The 13,565-nt window shown below is 43.9% G+C and overlaps 1 protein-coding gene across 1 annotated transcript in view; it reads left to right on the top strand.

Moving 5' to 3' along the window:
• The window catches only part of WNK1 (WNK lysine deficient protein kinase 1), a 104,747-nt gene extending 91,902 nt beyond the window's left edge, over positions 1 to 12,845 (top strand). Inside the window, 6 exon segments of the mRNA XM_040594864.1 lie at positions 365 to 1,023; positions 1,992 to 2,194; positions 4,123 to 4,317; positions 11,180 to 11,367; positions 11,685 to 11,813; positions 11,815 to 12,845. Of these exon segments, the coding sequence (XP_040450798.1) occupies positions 365 to 1,023; positions 1,992 to 2,194; positions 4,123 to 4,317; positions 11,180 to 11,367; positions 11,685 to 11,813; positions 11,815 to 12,000 (1,560 nt within the window). The 3' untranslated portion in view covers positions 12,001 to 12,845.
• The last annotated feature ends 720 nt before the right edge of the window (positions 12,846 to 13,565 follow it).

Here is a 13,565-nt window from a genome sequence, read left to right as displayed (position 1 = left end):
AGGTCTGGAATTGTGAATACAGCATTCCACCGTGTCAGGCCTCAGCTATGTAGCCGTTGGCTTTGGTCTTTAATGTTAGTTGCTTTTGGGCTAACAATGCTGGGATGTTCGCTGTGTCATGAACTGTTTGTGGAGGAAATCCCCCCTGAATCTGCTGTGTTTCTTGGAGTTAATCCTCCAGATCGCTTAAAGTACTACTTTGTGTGGCAATGTGTTTACTTGGAGGGAAATAGTAGTTTGCTTTGTGGGATACCAAGGAAACAAGTTATTTCCCCCTCTCAGATGCATCTTACTACAAAGGTGAAAAAAAGCATCATGTTAAGGAAGAGCTAAGAAAGCCTGCATGATTACATTTCTATTCTAGGTATCCGTGGCAGTGGATGATGTGCTAAAAGAGGGTGACAAACCTGAAACTAAGCCAGTGCAATTTGAAACCACCTCCACTGATTCTTCATCTCTTTCTGGCAGTAGCCCAGAGAGTACACTGGTAAAGCAGGTTGGCAGTCGGAAAAGCGAGGCCGTTGCTGACTCTTCCTTGGATGCAGTAGATGGCATTCCTCAGACAGTTCCAGTGCTGCAGTTGCCAGTAGATGTTGGTCAGCCTACTAAGGTTGGGCGCTTTCAGGTAACAACAACGACGGATCAAGTGGGGCGCTTTTCAGTGTCAAAGACTCAGGACGAGGTCAGCTGTGCAGAGAAAGAGCCAATGACTCTTCCTCTGTCTGTGGGCTTGGAACAAGTTGCTTCTTCAGCTGCAGCTCCGAAGAAAGAGTTGGAGTCAAGGCAGTCCCCACACATGAATGGTCCGTCCTCTGAACCAGAGGCCGCCTTCTTAAGTGGGATGGCTAAGGATTTGGATGATGGCTCAGGGAGCCCAGACTCGCTCCAGCTTCTGGGGTCGAAGATCAGCCTCCCTGTTCAGAGCCTTAGCAACTCATTCAACTCCTCCTACATGAGCAGTGACAACGAGTCGGATATTGAAGATGAAGACTTGAAATTGGAACTCCGTCGGTTACGGGAGAAGTAAGGCTTTTTTCATTGTGTGGCCACGTATCAAATGTGCGTAAGGGGATTAACATGAATTTCTTCTGTACTTTTGACAAAGAACGAAAGTAAACTTCTTTTAAAAAGACAGCCTTTGCTAAGTGTCAGGACCCATTGTCAGTGTTTATGTGGGAGAAAGGTTCTTTAGTGGGAAAGTAGTACACAATTACAACAAAAAAGGTATATACGTGTTTGCTGAGTTTAGTTTTCTGACCTGTAACCTTGTTGTATGTGTTTATATGTAGATTGGTTGCTGTACTGTGGGTAAGAGTGCAGATGTATAGAAGCCTGTGCATATCACTGAAGCTTGGTATTTAGTGGGAATAGTGGTGTCTCATTTGAAAATAACACACAACTCTGCATTTCTAATATGCATTTCTGGCATTTCTAATGGTTCCCCTTGTCCTGAAGAATTCTTGTTGACTTAGAAAAAAATTTTGGAAGTCAAGCAATCTGACCTATTAATTTATTTATACTGAAAGTTGAACTTTTTTTAGGGTAGCTGGCAATTTAAAATCTTGTGTATGCAAGTGTTCTGGAAAAAAATACCCCACCCCTAAGGCAATACAAATATAGAAGTCTCCAAGGCCGTACATCTCAAAATGAATAATCTAGCTATTCCCGTAGCATTTTAGCGCTGAATGATTTGATCTTCTACAGTAGGGGTATGCTCTTGTTTGTACTTCCATTTACCCTGGGGTTTATGATTACAACATTGGGAACTGTGTGTTGGAATTCTAGCCAGGGTTAGTGCACGGTGCAAGATGGCACGTGTTCTGCCATGTGTTCAGTGGTTATTTGTTGAAAAGATTTATATCCTCCTTTCTTAAATGTTAATGAGAGTTTGACCGAAGAAGCTGGGCAAGCTTGACTGGAGGGGAGGGAATGTATGCATGCGTGTATATACATAGGATTTTGGTAAATCACACTCCTTCGTACCTTCTTAGGCACCTTAAAGAGATCCAGGAGCTGCAGAGTCGCCAGAAGCAGGAGATTGAGTCACTATACATGAAATTGGGAAAGGCACCGCCTGCTGTAATTATCCCCCCAGCTGCACCCCTGTCGGGGAGGAGGAGGCGACCTACTAAAGGAAAAAGCAGCAAGTCCAGTCGTAGCAGCTCCCAGGGAAATAAAAGCCCTCAGCTATCAGGTGAGACTTTCTTCAATTTTTTGAGTAGATGAAACCAACAAGGTACCGTATCTCATTCTTAGATCTATGCCTGTGTCTCTGTCTTGTCTTTGGGAGGGGGTATGTGTGTTCTCCCCCATTCCTCTGCTGCCCGGATTACGAGATCATTGAAATTGCTTTTGCTGTTTGGTCTTGCTTGTGACTTTTGCAATCTACTGAAAGATGCTGTCACGTTGCTCTGTAAGAGCAGTTTTAGAGTTGTGATTTGTATTTTTTTTAGACAATTAATTATAGAATTCTGCCCAGGGAAAAAAGTGTAAGTTTACAGTATGGAGGAAAACTTTGGTTTATTTTTTAAAAGATAAATTGCTTTTGTTGCCTCGTGAAACTGATTTTAAAGAATGGGGCTGATATCGTAAATCATCTTCAGAGATATTTTTTCTACTTTAGTAGCACTGAAGCATGATCTTACTAGTCCTTATACTTCAGAAACTTAGTCACAGTTGATGGATGTTCAAATAGTGATTTTAGTTTTGTTTGTTTAAATGGAGTTGCAGTTTTTTTGGTACTTGGAAACTGAGAAACAGTTTCAATTGTCAAGGCTTCCTGTCTTAGTAAAACCACTTTTATTATAAACAGAACTAAAAAATAAATAGTACTGTTGACACTTTGAATGACATGGATGTCAGATGCTTGCTGGGTAATTGTAGATGTCTCGCATCCTGTAGCATTGAGTAAAGAATACTGGAGGGCCAGCACTGCGAGCAGACGAACTTCTTAACTGCTACCTGCACGTTCACTTTGGTAATTCCATGTCATGCTGTATTTTCTGTGTCCAGTCACACTGGCTGCTCACTTTTGATTAGTTATATGGTATGGGAGCTATGTGTCAGTAAGCTAGCACAGAGTTGCCTTAAAACTTAAGTAAATGAGAATATTTATAGTCTTACTGCTTTCTCAGAAACTAGGAGTAGTTCCCTCCCCTTGGTGCCTCCCCCCTTCCTTGGGTTGTCATGCTTGACCAGAGGATGTTATCATCCCCTCCCTGTTATCGATTTGTTAATAAGTTAAGATTGACTTTATTTGATTGATTAATTGATTTTATAAAATCATTTTATAAAATTAAAATATAGAAGGATAAGAAATGTTTTAAATGAAATTTATAGCTGCACAGTAAAAGCTGTTATGAGATCTTTTGTACATCCTGTACCGAGGCTAGAAGAAGGGGCTAGAACCATTGTTAAAACTTAAGTAATAACTTTAGGGTTTGAAAGGTTTCTTTGTATTTGACCAGTCTTCTGTATGTAGAGGTGTATTGAAATGTCAGAATATGAGATTAATAGAAACTGGGAGAGTAGACTGGAACAGCTTGTAGTTACCTGCCAAGAAATTGTGAACTTTTAGTAAAAGGTAATTCTGGCAGGGAGAGATCACGACCACAGACTCATATACCACCTACCCAAATCGTACCCCAGACCCATTTCTAGACCTTTCTAAGCTCTACTGCGCAGAATCGGATATAGGAGGAGAGTATGTTAATGATTTACGGGAAATATTATGATTATGCATGAATATTTAATGAACATTAATACGTTCTATATATGGAATCTGATTTTGAGACCTGGCGTGCGTTGATCGTGAGAGGACTCGCTCACGCACCCGGCCGTTAATAAAGAAGTGTCTGCTTATCTACATCACATTGGTGTCGATAAGTTCTTCATTCCGAGATTTTTGGTAACATCCCCACCCCAGAACTTTTTTCTGAATCACTAGTGTGATAGCTGAACTGATCATTTGGGTTACCTGGTAGTGACTTCCCCCCCCTAGTAAAAGTTCCAGTCAAACTTCCTGTTTTTTCTCCTGTCCCTTGGGAGCAATGACAGAAGCTTTGAAAATGAGGTTGGGGAACGGAAACACTGAACAGCTTTTTGCCTTCCTTCTTCTTTTAGGCAATCTGTCAGCTCAGAGTGCACCATCAGTCTTGCCCCCACAGCAGACACTTCATCCTCCTGGCAGTGTGCCAGAGACTGGGCAGAACCATTTGTTACAGCCCCTCAAACCTTCACCTTCCAGCGAAAATCTCTACTCTGCCTTTACCAGTGATGGTGCCCTTTCGGTACCAAGCCTTTCGGCACCAGGCCAAGGTAAGACTTCAGGTGGAATTAGTGTTGAGTCTTGCGCTTTTGCTACTGATGAGCAAATAATCAACTTGATGACACTTGATTTTTAGTGCACAGCGTGGAGCAGATTGGTAGTCTCGAGCCTATGTGCGGAGGCTGATAAGGGTGTTCTCTGAACTGAGGTTTCTTCCTTCTCACACAAGTGAAGCGTGAGGTTGTTGAAGTAATGAACATATAGCGCATGGCCCTGTCTGCTGTGATGAAAGCACCAAGGAGAATACAAGAGAGTGCAGTATGGTGGTGGCAAGCAGTGTTCTGTTGAGCTGGGGGAAAGGTATTGGCTGAAAGGGTGAGGAGGCAGGTGAGAATGGGGGGTTGGAAACGTGAGGCGGGACTAAGGAAGGGGCAGACCAGCTTTGATCGATGTTAACACATAATTGAAATGGTAGGAAACGTCTGTTTAGGCTTCCAAACTGCTTTGGCTGTTTCTGCCAATGGAATTTTTAACAATAAAAGGTCAAAAAGGCTCTTGCTCTGCAATTGTGAGTTAAAGAATTATCCTTGGAAGGAACAGGTAGTGTGGGAGGATGGAAAGGTAGGAATAATCAATTTTTCATTTACTCATTGCTCAGGTTGTGGATTGCTCGTTACTAGTTAGTATCTTAATCAGATAATTACTCACACAGCTGTGATCATTTGATAGGGAGCACTTCTTTGCTTCCAGTCATTAAGGGGGTGATAGCTGGATTCCTTTATTTCTCTGAATTTGGCTGTTCTAGGTTTTCTTTTCCCCCTTGAACAACTTTTTGAGAAATTTTGCCGTAGTCTGATTGAACGCATCAACTCTGATGCATGATTTTGCTGAAACTTGAGAAGTACAGACAGAAAATGGGAACAAATGTTTAAGAATTTTCTATGCAGTTTTTTTTAATTAACTGTTTAAAGTATTTTGGAGCTTCTTGAATAATCTGCCTGTATCTAGAGTTGTGCAGTACAGTTTTATAATTGGGTAGTTTTGCCAGCATTTGGCTTTCTTATTTTGATTGCAACCTTATATGGTTGGGTTATGTACTGAAGAGTAACGCTGCAAACTTGGCCTAAAGTCTGGAGGTGTTAGAGGGAGTCTCTTCACTCCGTATGTTGTCTACATACTCTTCGGTCCACACTTTGAGGCTTATTCTTGTGTGTCATGTTAATGCATTTCACCCTTCCAACCTCAAGTTTCTAACATCTTGTAGTGGTGTTCTGTCCCTTTTCCTCTCCTTTCTCTGTTCTTCCCGTTTTTGTTTTCTCACAGGCTGTGCGAAGTTTAACTGTGCATCTGAGAGAGTGACGTTCAAGCCTGGTGGCAGGAGGACCCGATTTCTGAGTACGCCCTGCTTGGCTCTTTGTGTGTAACACCTTTACTCCTTCCTTGTCTGTTTTTTGTTTTGTCTTTTTGTTTGGTTTTTTTTTTCTGCTGCTTGGATCTGTTTCATGCAGCCCATTCTCATCTACCACCTTGTATTCCCTCCAGTCCCATGGCTCAGCTGAGCTGCTCTTAGCACGCCTTTAGAAGTTTGGGTTCTCATGTTAGGTGTTCTCTGTTCTTAAACTCATAATAACAAGCACTCATTTTCTTTAAGCTTTTGGTGGAAAACTTCATGACAGTTCAGTGAAATGATAGAAACCGGGGAGAGCATTTTCTTTTGGCCTGCCTTAGTAATTATGCTTCAGCATATGTTACTGCACATGAGGCTTGGAAGAAAAGTAGTCTTTCTAGTGGAACAGTGAGGAAGACTTTTGTTTTCCAAATTTCTCCTTTAGATGCTGCTGCAACTGATGGGAGGGAGTACGCTCACTTCCTCCAGCAGCATGCTTGCTGCAGGTTTGATTTGGTATTGCATGTTCTCAGCACTAGTGCTGGTTACGGTGCAGAGCATTGATGCCACCGTTGATGTAGGCAGTCAGTATGTTCATTAGCCAATAGCTAAAGAATAAAGTGTTGAGGGTTTTAAAATCATATTCTCAGGCAAACTCAAAAGATCCTTACCTACTAATGGGCCCGCTTTTTGAATTTTATACTGGGAATTGGAGATCTACTAAATGTGCAACAAATAGCTATAAAGGTGGTAGATAGACATCTTTAGACATTCTCTCAACCCTCGTGAGTTACCTTTGCAGTTCTTGTCAAAATCCTTTCGTTTGTACTTACGCTAGGCCAGACTTACGAGAGAGCCTCAAACTTCTGATGTGATTGAAGTAATGATACGCTTGAGCTGAGGCTGCTGATGTGATGCTTTTTATTAGGAGTGCTGCAACATCTCCCATGCTGCTTCTGCAGGCTGGACCCTTTAAATGTCCTGACATTTGTTTCCCACCCTCTGGAATGTCTTTGATACATGAAAGCTTTAAGCGCTGTAAAGACACCTTCAGTCACTGCACTGCATGACAGTACCACACATCTGTAGCATCTGTCTCACTACAGTTGGCCATAGCTCAGCTGAGCCAGAGTTGTGTGCGGGAACTGGGCCTGGCCCTTCTGCAGAGACAGCTGCAATGCAGTCAGCTCCATCCTCTGGGAAAGGGAATGAGTTGGAGGGAGGGGAAATTCTTGCCTGGCTGTTCTGTTTTGCAATGATACCTCCATCTCACTTCATTGGATTTGGGGAATAGAAGTGCTAATGGCATTTAATTTTTCAAATTGAGCAGCTTTAAATGTTTTTGCTAGGTATATTTAATGTGCAGATATGCACTAATGGACATTTGCAGTCTCAGGAATTATGGCTTCTTTCTTGGAAGCAGTTAAATTCTTACTAAAGCAAACTTAGAGATAATCTTTAGTCTTGTCTGTCCTTTTTGGGGCTAGGGAATACAAAGAACAGCCATTCTGTGTCTAGAATCGACAATGAACTGAATATATGAGAGCATCATTTACTTACAAGGCCTTGGCTTGCTGCAAATTGACCATCATCTGGCTACGAGTACTTTGGCATGTGTACCTCTTGCTTATGGGACTGGAGCTAGGGGAACTGGATTCCTTTTGACAAGTGTGTTGTAGCTGTCCTGTAAAAGCAGGTAATCCTTGGCATGGCACAGCTTGGCCTGGCACTTGGCTTATGGCAGGTTGCTTGCTTCCTGGAGTCTTGTCCTTGAAATGTTATTGCAGACTGTTGTGGAGAGTGACAACCGGAGAAGGCGCTGGGTTAGAACCAGTGGTGTTGAGGAAACAGTGCAGTAATTGATGCTTTTAACTGTGCAGCTGGAGAAACAGAGTGGTACAGCTTGGCGGGGAGTGTCTGAACTATTCCATGGATTGAGAAAATAAGGTGACAAACTAAAAGCACTTGACCTATTGAATACATCTCTCATGTTGTAAACTGGTTGAACTTTGATAGTGTAAAATGCTCCCTATGTCCTGACAAAAATGGAAGATGTACTTGGTTTTCCTTTTGCGATAACAGCCAGTTGTGACAGTAATATCTCCTGACATTCTTCACTACAGCGTGGAAATTGTGAAGAAGAAATGTAGGAGGCTGGGCCTTTTCTCTTCCTGAAAGTACAACTGGTTAAACTGTCACAGAGCAGTCTTTGGGTTTGTCCTGGAGTGTCCTAGCAGTGACTAAGAGCCCTGCCATGCTGTGTCCTCTGTTTCTCACCAAGCTTTTTGTACCGTTTCCTGATACTAAACATTTCTCACTGTTTCTCTTATCTTTAACAAATTACTCTCTCTTTGTGCTTCAGGGAAGATGGTGAAAAAAGTCTGTCCTTGCAACCAGCTCTGTAGTAATTATCTTATTTCTGTTATCTCCGATTCCTGATTGTAAAGCTATTCATCAGCTTTTTCTGGTCACTGAAGCCTTACCTTCCTGACTCTGTCTCCAGCACAGCATCTGTCTGTCTGTGTTATGCCCTCTAATGTGTGCGCAGTCATTAGGATCTCGAATAGTTTGGCTATTGCTCTGGCAGGCAAGTGGAGGCAGGCAGAACCTCGCCTCCGCTGTGGAACTCGGCTCATCGCTAACGAGAGCGAGTTGAGCATGGAGGTCAGTTGCTCGCTGTAACGTGCTAGAGTTGGACTTTGAGCAGCTGGTTCGTTTACAGATCTGAGGGGGCTTGGCACCTCAGTGCCGGATCCCATTGCGGACACTCCTTCGACATTTTAAGAGTAAGCTGTCAGATCTCCAGTGTCTCCCAAAGCGAGAGATGTTTTGAAAAGCCTGTGTGTGCTCATGTTGCTCAAGACTGTTTTACAGGTGTCTTTGACTGCTGGTTTATGGGGCAGGGGGGAGGGGAATAAAAGGGCAGAATGAAGGCATTACGGGTAGCGGGCTGGAGAGAGAGAAGCCTGTTTCACTTCAGATCCTTCATGTCAGAGCAGAACTGGGGACGGCTGCTGTGACCAAGCAGGAATGTGGGGGGGTTGTTTCCATTGAATGCTACAAGTTGAAGCACTTCCTTTTCAGACTCTTCTGGATGGCAGTTTCTGCAGGTGGTAACTATGTTGGAGCTAAAACGTGAAATTCCTGAGAAATAATTTTTTTAAATTGACATTACATGGGAGCTTTGGTAATTGCAGAGCTCCCTGTTGTGGTGTAGGCTGGTCTGTCTGTGATCCAAGATAAGAGCTCACTAACAAAATCATATTTGTGGACAAGGCTCTTGCAACCTCCCTGAGGTTCCCACCCTGAGGCAGTCCAGTCCTTTTTGAAACACTTAAACTTTCCTAAACGATATTTCATACCTTGATTGATTCTCTTTTCCGTGGCCTGAGGAAGCTCTCTAGCATAGGTCCAGGATCCATTGTGCTTTACTGATGGAAATGGAAATGTGAAATATCCAAAGCAGATAGTGGCCATCGTGAAGAGGATGAGAGCAAGTGTGTCGATCCCTGCATGAATCCTTACAGTGGAATGTGACAATTACTGGTTTTGGCAGCTCTCCTGAGCACCCCTTTCTTGCTTTTGCCTCATTTGTCTTCAATTTCACCTTTCACATCATTGCTCATATTAAACAATTGTATTTTGAGCCTTTTCCACATGATGCATGCTTGAGGTTCTTGTTATTTCACTGTAGATTTTCCTTGCCACCTTAGCGTGTTCATATTACTCTTCATCTGTGCTGCAGCTGCACGCTCTGGTCAGGGAGCCTTACTCATTTATTTCATGTGTACGGTTGCATGCACCTGCCTGCTCGTAACAACTGCTGCCCCACCTGTGGGCGCCCGGACCGGGAGCCACTTCCATGCTTGAGCTGGAACTGGTGGGAGGGATGCGTATCCTTCCCTCCTCAGCGCCACCAGAGGCAGTAACACTTTGCTTATTTGTCCTGCATAGTAAGTATGTCACCTTCCTAATTCACTCCTCAATATGAAACATTCCTGCAGGGGTTTGGAGCCAGTTCGCTCTTTGATACAGTGGTTGCAAGGAGTGTGGCTGATGGCCAGGGAAAGCGGAACAGATGAAGCAGCTGTCGGGCAAGAGACAGCGACTCCGTCCTTTGGCCTTTGCAATAGAGAGATGATTTTCATTTCTGGCTTTTTTGATGCTCCAATTCTAATGAGTTTTCTTCAGAAATGTCTACCATAAACTCAGGTTTTCTTGGGTTTCCCAGTTGCATTCTTAGAGTGAGCAAGTAGAAATGTTTGAGGAACTTTGAGAAAAAATTAGGTGAGGATGTGTCCTTGCAAGGAGTGCAGGGACAGCACTGCTGTTGCCAGATACTGATTTTGTTGTTTTGTTTGGTACTAAATGGATTTGAAAAATGTAAATTTATTCTGCCCTTACCATGTCCTTCAGAAGTCTGCCCTAGTGGTTAATTCTCACTTCCACATCTGTAGATGAGGGTACTTTGCAATACTGCTGAAAATTCAGGATATTTGATAACAGGAATCAAAGAAGTTGTATATTATGAGGTCTGCCTCTGCAAAACCTAAATTTGAGTGCAGTTGCTTGTTCATAAGTGTGAATGGGATAGTGAGGCTGTCCAAAACAAAGCTTCTAGATTTTTTTTTTTCCCCCTACAGGATAATGTTCAGTGAGCTTTCTAGTAGAACTGGAACGTGGTATTTATGTGAAGGGTTTTTTTTGTGTTTGTGCAATCAACCCAGTAAACAGAAAAACTTGTCAAAGCGTGTCTAAGGAACTACTTTCATTTCTACCTTCTTGAAGCCGTATTGGTGGTTTGCATCTGAAATGCTTGTTCTTCTGACTTAGGAAATCTGAACATAATGGCAAAAAAATTGCTTTCAGAGGCAGAAAGCAAAATTTAATGCAGTGCAGACTTCCTCTGCTGATCCTGGCTGTTTGGTGGATGAAGACAGTCCCATCTGGTTACCCTCAAGAACCTAAGTATGGCAGCTATTGGAAACAACAGTTGCTGTTTCTCGCTGTGGCTCTCTTGCGTAATCTCCGTTAATTTTTATCTTCATTTTACAAAGTGGAGATAATTTGCTACAGAGCAGCTGGCAATGCTGATTGTACTGCTCCTTATCCAGCATCCAGCGTGTGTCCTCCAAGGTGGAACTGACCTGTGCCGGTAGTGGTTGCTGCTAGTTAAAAGGTGTAGGATGAGAGAATGACAGCGACTGTACTGTCATCCAGCGCTGAAATCTAATCTCCTTTTTCCTCTACAAAGGCCTGTAGGCTGCCACCATTCCCCTCTTAAGTTGACTACTTGCAGCACTTCTTGAAAAGTAAACATATCTGTGAAATTCTCTTAAACTGAGAAAATGCCTGTAGGAGTCCTTGTAGTTCCCACTTCAGTCTGTCCTGGAAGGAAACTTAGAATTAATCTGCATGGCATTTAACTGGCGCTCTATTGATGTACCATTACCATGATTATTAAATCTACTAGAGGAAAGGTTATCTGTAACTGAAGTTTTGATTCTTGGTTTTTTTATTTGTAGGGACCAGCAGCACTAATACAGTCGGGGCTACAGTGAACAGCCAAGCGCCCCAGCCTCAGCCTCCTGCTATTGCCTCGAGCCGGAAAGGGACTTTCACAGATGACCTGCACAAGCTGGTAGATAACTGGGCCCGAGATGCCATGAACCTGTCTGGAAAGAAAGTTGGCAAAGGACATAGCAGCTATGAGGTAAGGTGGAATCCGTGAACACTGATGGTACGAAACTTCCAGTGTCGCTGCCATCTCATCTGGGTATCCATCACAGCTGGGGTGCAGTTGCCCTGCAGCTTGGACAACTGCTCTAGAAAATTACTTATCTTTTACGTACAGGATTGTTTCACCTGTACGATCCTGTACAGGGAGGGGAAGGGGATAGCTAAAAGAGGGCCGTGAGGTGTGTTCCTGTAAATATCCCTTGGGAGCAGCTTGTGGACCGAGGGGGGAGCGAACCTGTGGTTTTTAAGCACAGCTGTGTAACTTTTCTTGGGGGCTGGGTTTTCTTTCAGGGCCCTGGCATGGCAAGAAAATTCTCGGCACCGGGTCAGCTCTGTATCTCTATGACATCTTCCCTGGGTGCTACGCCTATCTCTGCAGCATCAGCTACCTCTTTAGGTCCCTTCACAAAGGCGATGTGCCCCCCCGCAGCAGTACGGTTATCCAGCAGCATCTTTTGCCGCTCCATGGAGTGGGACGGGTGGTCCGACGCAGCCTCCGCTCGGCCAGTTCCAGCCCGTGGGTGCCGCCTCTCTGCAAAGCTTCAACATCAGCAATTTGCAAAAATCGATCAGCAACCCTCCAGGCTCCAACCTGCGGACCACTTAGCCGCGCTCGGAGACCGTGCTGGCTAGACCTCGGGACAGGACATGGGGAGGGAGATGGGGCCCTGTATCAACTATTAGTGCTGCAATGAACTGGTAGCTTGCCAGACTGGGAATGAATTTCTCTTTTCCAACCATTGCTGTCAGCTCTCTGTAAGGGGAGTTTCCCCACACACTTTCAAGGGGGAGGAGGATGATCAGCATCCTTATGGTGGGACAGTGCTTTTGACCGAGGGGTTCTGCTCTTGTGTGGAGCAAGAGCTGTGAAGAGAAGTCGTGGGGTCAGTTTAACGCAGTCTTGCTGTAAAATTTTTCTCTGGTTTGAGGCTGAATCCACACGCGTTGCGGTGGGAGGGCTGAATCCTAGCATGAGGCTTTAGTACGCTTCTCACCTCTCCCTGAAGAACCAAGACCAGGAGAAAAGCTGTCCAAATCCCCCTCCTCTCCCTCTCCCCAGTCAGTTGTATCTGGCTCCGAAACGATGGGGCACACGAATGGACTTGCAGTGCAGCCCGTGCTTGATAGGTCATTACTGCTTTAAGTAAGATATTAACAGCTTTGACTGCAGCATTAGAGCAATTTAAATTGTTTAAAAAAATTTAAAAGTTCCCTGCGGACATGTACTTACCATCAGTTTTGATGTGGAAACACTGTGATATATAAATGTTGTTGGACAACAGTAGTTTAAAAATGAGTGGAATATAGAGGGTTAAAAAAGTTAAAAAGAAAAAAATGGGAAAAAAAGCTAGCTATATCCTTATACTTATTGGAGACACTTTAACTTTTTCCTTTGTATTTTCATTGTATTAGATAAATAAATGTGAATGTAAAATTGTATAAATTAATGTACTTGAATACTTGTCTGTTCTCCCAGTATGCTTGCTGGATATTTTAGTGCCTTGGACTTCTATTGCTTCTGCAGTTCGCATCATCTTCCCAGCAGAGCCCCGGGCAGACGAGGGCAGGTTCAGAGATGGGTTGTCTGTACCCAGCGACTGGGACGTTCGCGGTTATTTAGCGGTACCGTTACTGTTTAGAGTAGGTGTACGGAGGGGGAAGTCATTGAGGCAGCAGGTTGGACCAGCGTTCTGTGTGTTGGGGAAACTTGTCCAGGTGGGCAGATCTGAAGTTGCTGGTGTGACAGGGGCCAGGTGGGGGTGGGACGGAGGGTCGCGGGTGAAGCTACAACGAGACTAACCAGTAGTGTCTACGGAGGCAGGAGGTCTGGATCGGAAATGGAGAGAGGGCGGGGAGAACGTGTGTCTTTGGGAAAGGCGCAACTTAAAATGCAGTTTGACTCCACCTGTGAAGTGTAAAGATGTTTGGTCAGGATGTGACTTGAGGGAGAGGTGCCATTGCTCGTTGGCATGGGCTGGTCTGCTGGGATTGCTTTTCTTACCTTTTTTTTTTTTGGTTTGATTTGTTTTTTTGTTTTGTTTTGTTTTTTTGTAAAATCCATTTAAGCCAGGAATACTGTCCTGGTGCAACGTCCATTGCCGGCAATGGATGTACTTGAAACAGCCGGCATCGAGAAGCTTCCTCTGTCTTACTGGAGGATTTACAATTTTG

The sequence above is a fragment of the Falco naumanni genome, chromosome 5 (genome assembly GCF_017639655.2).
Source record: "Falco naumanni isolate bFalNau1 chromosome 5, bFalNau1.pat, whole genome shotgun sequence".
In the NCBI taxonomy this organism is placed as follows: Eukaryota; Metazoa; Chordata; class Aves; order Falconiformes; family Falconidae; genus Falco; species Falco naumanni.
This window is presented reverse-complemented; position numbering and strand designations above follow the sequence as displayed.